The sequence below is a fragment of the Aphelocoma coerulescens genome, chromosome 3, assembly GCF_041296385.1.
Source record: "Aphelocoma coerulescens isolate FSJ_1873_10779 chromosome 3, UR_Acoe_1.0, whole genome shotgun sequence".
NCBI lineage: Eukaryota > Metazoa > Chordata > Aves > Passeriformes > Corvidae > Aphelocoma > Aphelocoma coerulescens.
The window spans coordinates 44,345,002-44,357,195 of NC_091016.1; the positions used below are offsets into that span (position 1 = coordinate 44,345,002).

General features: G+C 39.5%; 1 protein-coding gene and 1 long non-coding RNA gene across 4 annotated transcripts in view; one reads left to right on the forward strand and one right to left on the reverse strand.

Annotated features, from left to right (window-relative positions):
• Positions 1-12,194, reverse strand: part of RMDN2 (regulator of microtubule dynamics 2) — a 48,663-nt gene that overhangs the window by 35,971 nt on the left and 498 nt on the right. For all 3 annotated transcript variants that reach the window (XM_069010012.1, XM_069010011.1, XM_069010010.1), the window contains exons 2-4: positions 11,435-11,889; positions 3,508-3,703; positions 2,436-2,538 (exon numbers count right to left, since the gene is read on the reverse strand). In XM_069010012.1, the coding sequence (XP_068866113.1) occupies positions 2,436-2,538; positions 3,508-3,703; positions 11,435-11,877 (742 nt within the window). In that variant the 5' untranslated portion in view covers positions 11,878-11,889. The remainder of the gene's footprint in view (positions 1-2,435; positions 2,539-3,507; positions 3,704-11,434; positions 11,890-12,194) is intronic.
• Positions 5,962-10,332, forward strand: LOC138108011 (uncharacterized). Its single transcript, XR_011149822.1, has 2 exons — positions 5,962-7,213; positions 9,456-10,332. It is a non-coding gene; the product is annotated as an uncharacterized lncRNA (long non-coding RNA).

Consider the following 12,194-nt stretch of genomic DNA (forward strand, 5'->3'; position numbering starts at 1 on the left):
ATATTCAACTTGTCAGTGACCAGGATCCATGGCAGTGCTTCCCAGCATCTCATTCCCCAGTCTGTCCATACATCCAGGATTGTCCCATCCCAGGTGCAGAATCCAGCACTTTCCCTTGTTGAACTTCATACAGTTGGTGACTGCCCAGCCCTCTGATTTGCTGAGGTCTCTCTGCAGGGCCTCCCTGCATTTAAGGGAGTCAACAGCTCCTCCCAGTTTTGTATCACCTGTGAACTTGCTCTGTATCCCTTCCAGTCCTATGTCCAAGTAATATATGAAGATGCTGAAGAGCACAGGGCCGAGGATGGAGCCCTCTGGAACCCCACTAGTGACAGGTCCCCAGTCTGATGTCACCCCATTCACTGTAACCCTTTGTGCCTGACCTGTGAGCCAGTTGCTCACCCATCCCATGATATGTTTATCCAGCTGTGTGCTGGACATTTTGTCCAGAAGGATCCTGTGAGAGAGAGTATCAAAAGCTTTCTTGAAATCCAAAAAGATTACATCAGCTGGCTTCCCTTGATCAGCTAGGTGGGCTACTGTGTCACAAAAGGAAATCAGGTTTGCTAAGCAGGACTTTCCTCTCACGAAGCCACGCCGGTTGTGACCAATGACTGCATTGTCCTCCAGGTGTTTTTCAATACCTCCCAGAATAATCTTCTCTATAACTTTACCAGGCACTGAAGTGAGACTGTCAGACCCTGTAGTTGCCAGGGTCCTCCTTCTTGCCCTTTCTGAAAATCAGGACAATGTTTGCCAGCTTCCAGTCAGCTGGACCTCTCCAGATTCCCAAGACTGCTCAGAAATCATCAGGAGAGGTTTTGAGATGACATGAACTAGTTCTTTGAGGATTGTTGGATGAATCCCATCAGGCCCCATAGATTTGTAGGGATCCAGCTGGAGCAGCAGATCCTGCATAATTTCCAGGTCAACTGGGAATTGATCATTCTTGCAGTCATGGTCCTCCAGCTCAGGGCACTGAGAACCCCTTGGTCCATCATCCATGCTGAAGACAGAGGCAAAGAATGCATTAAACATCTCTGCCTTGTCCATGTCCCTGTCTGTGAGGTGACCACCCTCATTCTGTAATGGGCTGATGTTATTTTTACACTGCCTATTTTCATTAATACATTTGAATAAACTCTTTTTATTGTTCTCCACAGTCCTGGCCAGCTTCAAGTCCAGTCATTGGTAAAACCAAAGGATCCAACAACAGAATTTACTGTTTTACTTTATTTTGTGTCATAATCCTCACTGCACTGTAGGATTTCTATACAAAGAAACCAAGCTGCTACTAAAGCAAAGACAGTATCAATTAGGTAGCTAAGACAGTACAAGTCTTCAGGAGTATTTAGATGACAAAAGAATAGGAACAAGGAAGGACCTTCAACAAGCTGAGCTTGTCTGTGGAGTATGTTACAACAGCATGAAGGCAAGACACTGCCTTTAAGGATGACAAAGGAGACAGCCAAAACTGCTCTGTCAGTGACATTGTCACTGCCAACAGAACAAAAAGTCAATGAGAGGTGTCACAAAAGACAAAATAACCCAAACTTGGATTACACTTACAAAACCTGATTTGGTGCAGCAAAAAATGGAGAGGCAATGGAGAGACAAAAGAAAGAGAAGTACTCCCAGATAAAGGCAAAAAGGATTATTTTAAGAACAATGCCTTGACTGAAGGAGAGTGACACAGGGTAGAGAAGATGTAGGTTTTAATGTAATAAAACAAAGGCCCAAAATAAAAAGAGAAACAAACTGTATTTCTAGCCAATATTCATCCAGACAGTGAAAGAAAGGGCAATACTTTTAAAAGCAACCAAAAAAAAAGTGCTATGAAGAAGAAAATCAAAATCTTGCGGAGATTAAGTTGTCAAACAGGACACATGGGGAGAGATGTCTGGAAGCAACATCAGCTGTCACAGATGACTTCTGTTTCTAGTTAACAGTTCCTCCAGATTCACAAGGTTTCATCCCCACCATCACCACAAAAGAGGCTGCTGAGATGCAGGAGTGCTCCCTACCACAGGAAAGCAGAAAACTAAACCTTGACCCAGCCTCAACATTTATTTATTCCTTTTGCTCTCCCAAAGATGTAATTAAGAAACTGTGCTGACAGCATCTGGGTTTTTTCACATTCTGTATCCATCTGTTTCTCAACAAAATTGAGGATTTTAAGGCAATCTGCAGAGACAACAGCCTCCAATTATGACCTATAATACTCCTCTGCCACTGATTTTGGATCTCTCAGTGAGGAAAGAATGAACAGCAGTTGTAAACTGTGGTGGCTTACTGCACAAAACATTATCATTACAGTACAAATGCTCCCATTTATTGGATTGCAAATTCCTTATATTGGAAAAGTTAACCGAAGTTCAAAGCATGCTTCACTACATTCAGACAGCATTCTACATAAACATTTTTCCTCTGCTTACCATCAGTTACATATTTCCTCTTCTCCACAGCATCAGTAGTCATCTCAAACAGATCTCCATAAGCACGTGCAAGTCTCCAAAGAAAGTCCACACAGTTTTCATACTGAAAGTAGAGGACAGCTACATAATTAAACTGATCAGAATGTGATTTGAACAGTTTACTTTCATAATGCTTAAAATTAATAACTTGATTAAAGCAAGTAATCAGAACATGGTGTAATTTTTTGTTAATTTTCCATCCTTCTACATACTACCTTTAGTTTATGTGAGAACCAATTGACCAATTTTCCATGAACAAAAGCGAATACAGCTTTCAGAAACACCCTAGACTGTCTAAAGATGTTTTATTTTATAAATCAGTTTAAACTTATTTTAATAGAAACATTTACAGGGTAATCCAGTAAAGCACAACAAATCCCTGAACAAAGTGATGTGTATTTCCTTTAGGGAGGTCATAAGCACCACACTCACCCACAATTAATATCTCATCTACCTTTCTTGGTATTCCAATATTCAGATGAAAATACAGTCAGAACTAATGCTTGCCAAAGCAGAATAAAATGTTACACTGAACTGAATGCTGCACATCAAACCACCTTTAAATTTTACCTGGAATTACATTTGGGCCCAGTAAAGTCAAAGGAAAAATTCACATGAAGGACATTAGAAAGGTATGAGCAGACTACATGCTCATAGTTTGAGAACAGTAGGTCTGGTTACTAATTAATTCTACAGGATTTTCTCACACAGACTATTCCAAAACCAGCAAAAGTAAGTATCATTTACAAAGAAAAAAGACCATGATTTTCCTTTGTTGTATGCAAGAACTCCTATGTCAAACAAAGTCTCAAAGTTATTGAATTAGAATGGGATATAAAACACTAGACCTCCTATGTCCACACATCATGAATATTAACACCACTTTGAAATACTGCTTTTTCACTGTGTTATAAATATATGCTTGAAATTTCATCCTCCATTTCTATGTGCATTTTAAAGCTTGCATTAAGTTCTCAAAAGCAGTGCAAAGCGTAAGTTAATAGCAACATAATATTAAGTTTATCCATAATACCTTGTCATCTTTCTCAAGCAGCAGTCTGAAGCCCTCCTTTTTATCATCCTCTGAACCCTTGTGCAAATTGTCCACCTGCTGTAAAAAATTAAATAAGTCTTCATCTTCTTCTGATTTCACCACGGCGTAAGGTGATTCCATACATCTCTTTTCTTCCTCGGAGTCTCCTTCAGAATCAGTATGAGCAGTAAGGTAACTAAAATCACAGAAAATAATAACCAGTTTTTTCTTAAAAAAAAGGGCATTGTTAAATTCAAAAGCAAAAAATTCAGAGCACAATTTATCCCAGTTGTCCAACTTTAAAGGATTTTTTATTAATGATATCAAGCTTACTGTTATTATTACAAAACCTTTATCTTCAAAGGGACAGCACAGTCATATTCCAAACATAACAGGCAAGTAATTATACTGTCCTGCTGCCTAATACTCCATTAAAAAATGCAGATACATATTAGAAACACATGTAGCCTTGTGTTTCAAATGCAGAACACTTGAAATCATTCATGTGTTTTAAGACATGTTCTGTAACCCTGAATAGGCCTCTTCAACTCTTTACCTCAATTTCCCTATTTTTTGAAATAGGAATGAGCTTACTACCAAAATACAAGTGCTATGACAATCATTTATACAATATTTTGTTAAACACTTTTAAGATCTAAATATAAGCCAATAAAAATAACACCGTTGTTATAAATTGCTTATTTTTTTCAAGCATTCTGAAGTTCAGAATATCCGAAACTGGAAAAGAGCTTATATTAATTCATGATGCTTAGTGTAAAAGTACTCAGCACAAGGCAGTCAAGGGCAAAGAAATATTTGCAAAAGCATAAATATCAAGCAGAGATAAGCAGGTGGCCTTACTGTCCAAAGTGCTGAGAATACACTAGGGTACTCCAATTTCAAAGAGGAGAAGCTGATAGCATTTTTTTTAAAAAGGAGTCTTTTGCTTATGTACTAAAAATGGACAGAGAAGCCTCATCTTCTGCATTTCCACTTTTGAAAATACTGGTGTTCTGGGGAGAAATAATAACGTAAAGCTATCAGCTGCCAGGTTCAGAGATTTTCTAAATGGTTACCATGAGTACAAAAAGCATGAAATGTACTATACACATTAAGTAACTGAATAACTGAAGTAGGCCATGGAAGTCAGAACATATAAAATCTATTTCTTTTTTCAGAAATATAACCAGGACAGAATGCTAGCAGTCGAAATGAAGGTTATCAATCATAGCTTTTAAATATTCTGTTTTGAATATGTTGCTTTCAGAACAGATCAGTGTATCAGAGCAGATACACTTACAGCCTATAAGGGAACAAATACAACTGCTTGTGAAGCTACAGAAGTGCTAGATGTGGCAAGACAGTTTTGCTGCAAAAACCAGTGATACAGGAAAAAGGAGTCAAAAATACATTTGGATAAAACAATGCAGACACAGACCAAGTGTACATGTTCAAACTGAAAAATATCATGGAGCAGAACAGAGATGGGAAACTTCATTTGTTTCTACAGATTTGTTTTACATAATCTTGATGATGCTGAAGTTGATGACACACCCTAAGCTGTATTCTGCAGAGACTATATTAAACCACTGAACATTTATTTTAATTTTTTGAAGCCTGTTTAAAGACACAGTACATTGTTCTTCCATAGTTATTTTGAAGTGGGCACAGGGGAATTATATTATGGCTGCATTTGTAAAAGCCCCAACTTAATCAAATGTACAGGGGAGTTCCTGGGGAGTGGGACAGTCTTTTAAGCTCCAACACAAAACTATGAATGAAGTTCATTTGGAAAGTATCTTTCCTCATGTGGTTTAGATGCTCCATTCCCCCTAATTAAAAGATAAATGCATTGAGGATCTGCATAATTCCCAGCCTAAAATAAGGGCACTACATAATATAAAACAGCAACAACTAAGCAGTAAAGACAATTTCCTTAGTTACAGGAATTTGGGCACTGTATCAAATGCTACATAATCAGGTAGATATGAAAGTAAGGAATCAGTGTTTGGAAGTCAATGTTGATGCTGTATTCTTTACTTTTGCTGTATAAACATCTGCTAAAATTTCTATGATCCCTACTGTTACAGTGTTACATAACAGAGAGAAGTGATTATTAGAAAATGCTATTCTCCCAGCAAAAATATAATGGCTGGTTGACAAGTTGGGTTGACAGCCAAGTCCATTGGGCTGGTAGTCCAAATAAGCCCAGTAGGGATTTCCAGCAGCATTATAGCAAATGTCATGACCAGATATCAAACTGAGGCCAAACATCAAATTCACATGTGTCATGGTTTGACACTGGTTAAAACACCAGGTACCCACAAAAATTGTTCACTCACTCTCCTCTGCTATAGCTAAGCAGAAGAGGGAGAAAAAAATGAAGGGCTCATGAGTTAAGGATTGGGAGAAAACATTCTAAGGGCAAAATAGGCTCAAATTTAAAGGTATAAAGTAAATTTATTATTAACAGAGTCAGAGGAGGATAATGAGAAGTAAAGTAAGCCTTTAAAACACCTTTTTCCCCCCCAGCCCCTCCTTCCCACTGACAGCACAGGGAGAAGCAGGGCGTGGGGGGTTTCGGTCAGCTCGTCACGCAAGATCTTCTTCAGTTTGTTCAGGCAGAGGAGCCTTTCTCCTGCTATGCTGTGAGTCTCTCCCACAGGCAAAACAGTTTGCCCAGAACTGCTGCGGCATGGGTCTCTCGTCCATGAAGTAAAGCCTTTTAAGGATAGGCTGTTCTAGTCTGGAAGCAAGGGCTTTCTCTCTCTGTTTTTAGAAGCAGGGGCCCTCTCTCCTTGGGTTTCTCACTGGATTACAGCTTTTTCCGGCCTCCACTCGCTCCGGCATGGGCACCTTTCCTATGGGCTGCAAGTGGATTTTTGTACTCCCTGTGGAGTTCATGGATTACAGGGGGAAAGTTCGTTTCACCATAGTCCTCATCACGGCTTCCAGAGGAATCTTAACTCTGACATTTGGAGCATCTCCTCCCCCTCTTTCTTGTCACTGACCTTGGTGCCACCATGCTGTCTTTCTCCACATGTTCTGACTTCTTCCTCTTTCTCTGACTAGAAAAAAAATTGCTGCTCAGAGGTATCATTATCAACAAATTTCACTAATTCAAAGATTCTTGCAGCATCTCGCAGCACCAAGAGGTTGAGCTCATCCAGGTTCCACTCTGGGGAATGGTTCGCCATGTTTCTGCTGCCAGCCACACGGCCCCCACTGCCACTGCGCGGGCAGTGCCAGCCGTGGCAGTGCTGGCGCTATTTAATGCCTCTCTTCAAATGGGGTGCCAAAAAGGAGAAGCCGCTGCCACCGCCCCTGCCCTTCTGCCCGCGGTGCAGCTGGCTAAGGGCAGTCGGCTAAGGGCAGCCAAGCAGGCAAAGGTCACTGCAGGCATGCCAAAATGGCAGCGGCAGTGCATCGCCGCACGCAGTACAGGATGCCCCAGTGGCAGCAGCTCGCTACCCCTGGCAAAAACTGCCCGCGCGCTGCTTTTATTTCCTTCTTAAATAATGTCATCACAAAGGTGTTACCAACCGCTCTAACTGGGCCAACAGCATGTCCTTCTTCAGAGCCATCAGAGGTTGGCTCTGCCAGACACGGGGGAACCTTCCAGCAGCTTCTCACAGAAGCCACCACTGTGGCCTTCCCCTGCTACCAAAAACTAGGCTGTGCATAAATCAGCACAACATGACATCAGGTAAGTCATATATTTATTGGCAGACTCATAGAAAAAGTGTGAAGTAGGTCATTATTTAACAGATCATGTGAACCCATAAGGAACTAATTACGAAAAAGCAGAGAGGGCAGGTCATTTCTTACCCATTCCCTCTCATCTCCACTGTCCTGGCAAATTCTCTCCTACCTCCTTTATTTATCTGCTTTGTGAATCTTCAAAGAATTTAAGTGTGGAACAGACCCTCTTACAGATTGATTAGAATGTCATAAATTGCAATTTAATTGTTGAGTGATATCAGCCTTAACAAAGCAGCTAATAGTCTTAGATATCTATGCATTCTAAAGCACTAAAAATCACTACTGACACAAACAGAAGTGGAGATTCTTTTTAACACTTTAAAAACTCCAAGACTTTAAGGACTGATGACACTACTCCAAAATGGAAATAAACAGTAAACAAGGAAGAGTCATTATGGTTTGTTTTACAAATATTCCATACAACAGAAATCTGCAATTTTACCTGGTATTTTCCTGCAAGAGGTTTTATCAGATGATAAACAGAAAAGTGAGTATTTATGTGTGATAAACACATTGATCAATATTTGAGAAAATGGAAGAACTTTTAAAAAATGTCTAGAGTCAGTGCCAACTTATTTTCACCTTTATTACCACTACATTTTAAATAAAAGAGAAAAACAGTAATAAGAACATGAGTAGCAACAATCAACCAACAGGAATCAGTTGTATCAAAATGGACTGTTCAAAGTTCAAAGAACAAATGGAAACTGTGCTGGAGACTCACCCCACTGTGGCTAAGCAGTTCAGTAAATCCCAGCACCTAGTACTGGATTAAAACAAACCCTGAGCTACATGGTATAAAACACCGCTGTGGTATAAACACACTTGGGTGGTTCAAAAAGTTGTGTTGTGATGTCTGTAAATTGGCAGACACTGGGTCTAACCAGGTATCATCTGTTCACAACGCTTCAGCTTTTAGACAGATCAAATATCATCTGTCATCTCCCTGACAACTTAGAAAAAAACACAGGCTGACACAAACACCCTCTCATCTGCTCTGGCTAATTCCACACAAAGGTGATTATATGTCACAGATGGATCTGAATCAAATTTGCACTGTATGATCCAGTAAAGTGCATATCCATCAGCAATGATAAGTGGTCTTCAAGGAAAAGTTTGGCACAAAGGAGTCTTAGGCCAACTGAAGGTTGCATTTAAAAGAAATGAACAGAAAAATAAATTTAAAAATGCTACGTGAAATGATACTCAGAAGCAGGCAAGGGAAATGTTTTTTTCCTGTTGACTATTTAAACTATTTCAAGGAAAAATTATAAATAGAACATCTGTTGGAAAAGAATGCACTGTGGTGAACCTTTCTGGTGCCTGATACCAAATGCAATTTGAAAAGCTTGGACGCTGGGCCTGCTGAAGACAGGTGCCAAACATGACACTTATGTCCAGGGTTCATCACTGCCATATCAGGGAGGAAACAGCTTGAAAATCACAAAGAGAAGAATTCGGTGATATGCTCCATTCCAGGTGATCATCTAGACACAATTTATTGTATTTGTAAATGAATGAGTGCTTGTTACACATTCTCAAATGTTAAACATTGAAATTTTCACTAATACATTATAGGAACTGAAACAAACTAAAAAAAAAAAAATAGAATACAGAAAAGCACAGACTAGAAACCACAGACTCTTTAGCATGTAATGTCTCATCCATTCAGTGCACCTGCTCAGACTATCTGTCATTATGTAAAAATATAGCTCATTTACTAAAACACATGTGATATTTCTCCACTTCCAGAAACACATAATTTTTGGAAGGCAAAATAGAAAGCTTCTCTTCCCAAGGTACTGAATACCAAAAGTAACATTGAGAATATGACCAAAGCAGATCAAAGCAGTGAGAGCTATATCAGAGACTGTCAGCTTCCAATATTTAATGGAAAAAAAATTGGTAGTATTAACTTCTTTTCTGGAAGAAGTTTACAAACCTGAAATCAATGTAGTCATCCAGCACAGACCCATAAAACTCTTCAGATTAGTTTATCTGTCAATTCCCAGCACCTACCCATTAGTCAACTAAAACCAAAAGTGCTTAACTCAAGCAAAATCCTATCTTCTGGATCATGGAATTACTGCTGAGGCAGTGAAACACATTGCATGTACTTTAGATGGGAGTACAGAAAGGTGAAAAAATGTTTTATCTGTAACAAAGAGCAATTTTTTTTTCTCTAGTGCACAAAAAAGCACCTGAATGCACCATTGTGTTTGGAATTCACCACAGAAGAGTATAAAACAATGCACATGGTGTAATGCCTACAGTATATGAAGTGGTGATGTACAGAAACCAGAAAAAACCCAAGTGTTGCTACTGACGCTCCTGGCCATGCCCCACAGTCATTAAAGTTACAGAAGACCTTGGAAAAAGCTACATACATTGCAACTGTACACACATTAGGATTAACAACCTATTTGCAAGAGGAAGAAAAAAATACAATTTACTTAAATGAAATTAAATTATGTCAAATTTAGAGAAGATGCACGTCAAGCACAAGGTGTTAATAGGAAAAAAGCCCACCTCTTTTCAAAAGGGATTGAAAAATAACATTGGGAAAGAGCATAGCCAAATGACTAATGTTAACTATAACCTTGAATTATCTTCCTTGCTTCTGACTGTACACAAATTTTTGTCAGAGAAGGCCTCTCTTAAGGACACATTCAATGCTCTTGCACACTATAATCACTTGTATAGATCATCGCATCAGCTTCTTCGTCACACAGAAGAACCTGAACACACAAGTGTCCTTGGCTTGTTCTCAAAGAGCAACACATCACTCCTGATCAGAAAACAGGATTTTCTCAAATGCTGTGTGTGGAATAACCCCTGTATTGCATTTGTGGACCTGGTAATTCATAAACTGGCCCCTTTGCCTTATCTGCATCTCTGAATATTTTATTTGTAACATGAAGGCCTCTGCAAACCAACCAGTGGATAAAATAATCTGAGAAAGTAAGAGAACCAAGATGTTTCCACACCAGATGAAGGAGGAATGTCTTCGAATACTTATGCCAATCCTGAATACTTAAAATAAAGAACTGGTTCATAATAGAACTGGCAGGTCTTAAAATATGGTATCAAAATATATGACTTGTGAAGCATGTGGGCTGGGATGTAACACAAAAAGAAATTCTGCTCACAGGAACTGAAAATGAATGTGGAGAAACGCTTAAAAATAGAATTCCATTAATATGCAGCATGTTAACTGTCTTCAGAATATTACAGTTAATTAAAATATTTTTAAAGAGAAAAGGTGACATAAGATAGGCAATTTACAGACATAATGCTGCCTACGCAGATGTGTAAGACACACTGAGAAGTGGCTCAAAAAACTCTGTTGCTATAAACACAGTCTTAGTAAATTGCATTTAAGTATCTAATCTGATTATACCAAAACAAAGTTGTAATTACAGGAGAGTAATGTCAAGACAAAAATATAGTGCCTCTCCTGGACTCCTGGTACACATCATCCCCCAGCGTGTTCCTCAACTCGTGAGTATAAAAGATCCCATAAACTACAATGGGACTACAAGATGTGGTCAAAACTAGGAACTTTCTACTTTATTGAGTCAGTACCCTAAATTCCTCATAATTACTTTTTGAGCCACCAGAAAGTGTATACAACAGCACATACACATAAACATTGCCACTTGTACAGGGGTTCCACTCAGATGTAGCTTCCATAGTATGCAATGCCTCCAGGCAGAACACTGTACTAACTCATCTGTGAGGCCCATAGAAAACAATTAGCATGAAAAGTACATGAGCATTTCTACAGTTTGAACAAACTCTGTCAAAGACACAAGGCTACCTTCTTACTAGAAGCACTTTTAAAATTATACTATTATTCTGAACTTTGCCTCTCATTGCAAAGCTATGTAGCAATACTGCATCAGTGTTACCAAACACATTCTTAAAAAAAATCTGTATTATGCTTGGCATTAAGCCAACTTCAGCCATCGTGCAGATCCAGAGATGGTCACCAAGAGTCTTCTCTGATCTAAAAACTGCTAATCTGAACATTTGTATTTTTTTTCCCAGAAGTATAAAATCTATATAAAACTTTTAAAGGGCTCCTTTTTACAGTTTCATATGGGTAATGATGCAACTTGCACTGTGTGTGTACAGTAGAATATACAAATTATTATTAACTCACCCTCCTTCACTTTCTGCCTCTTCAGAGCTGGTAGTTTCTCTTGCACCAGAAGCTGTTTCTGCTTTTCTCCGCCTTGTTGCTCTGTGTGATGGGCTAACTCTCTGAACATCACGTTTTCCTTGAAGCTCATTTCGAACAAGCGCTTCAAGCTTTGGAATAGCTTCTTTCAGAAATTCCACCTCTCTCTTCAGTTCGTCCATGCTTAGTAGCAGGCCATTCAATTTTTCTAGTATCTGCAGTTGCCTTCCATGTAAAACCATTACTGCTCCTTGCTCGTTAGGAGCCTCATTTTGCAAGCCCACAGAATTAATATCCTGGAACGCATGCATACGCAGAGCTGCACCAGGCTTTCGGATCTTGCGGTACCAAATCAGCACCAGGCTTAATCCAGCAGTCCCTGCCATTACGCCCAGTATTAGTCCTTTATTTTCAAAAGGAGACATTTCTGCACGGTCCTGGAATTGCAAGACAACAATAAGAGTTTAAGATATTTCCCCCTGCTCTACCCAAGCGACTTGCTCTGCTCTGAAATCACGAAAGTGTAAGGCTGGAAGAACTGCTGACACAAAGTTACACTACAACTCTCGCAGGTTCTGCAATACAAGGCAGCAAAAACAAGACAAAAGTGGGTTTGGGGGGTGTGAGGGGCGCCGGCACGTGGGCAGGACTGAAGCCTTCACTCTCAACCATCCCGGCATCCTGGGATTTGTTTGTTTTCATGCGAGAAACTCATATAATCGGATTTTGCGCCACTGCAGAA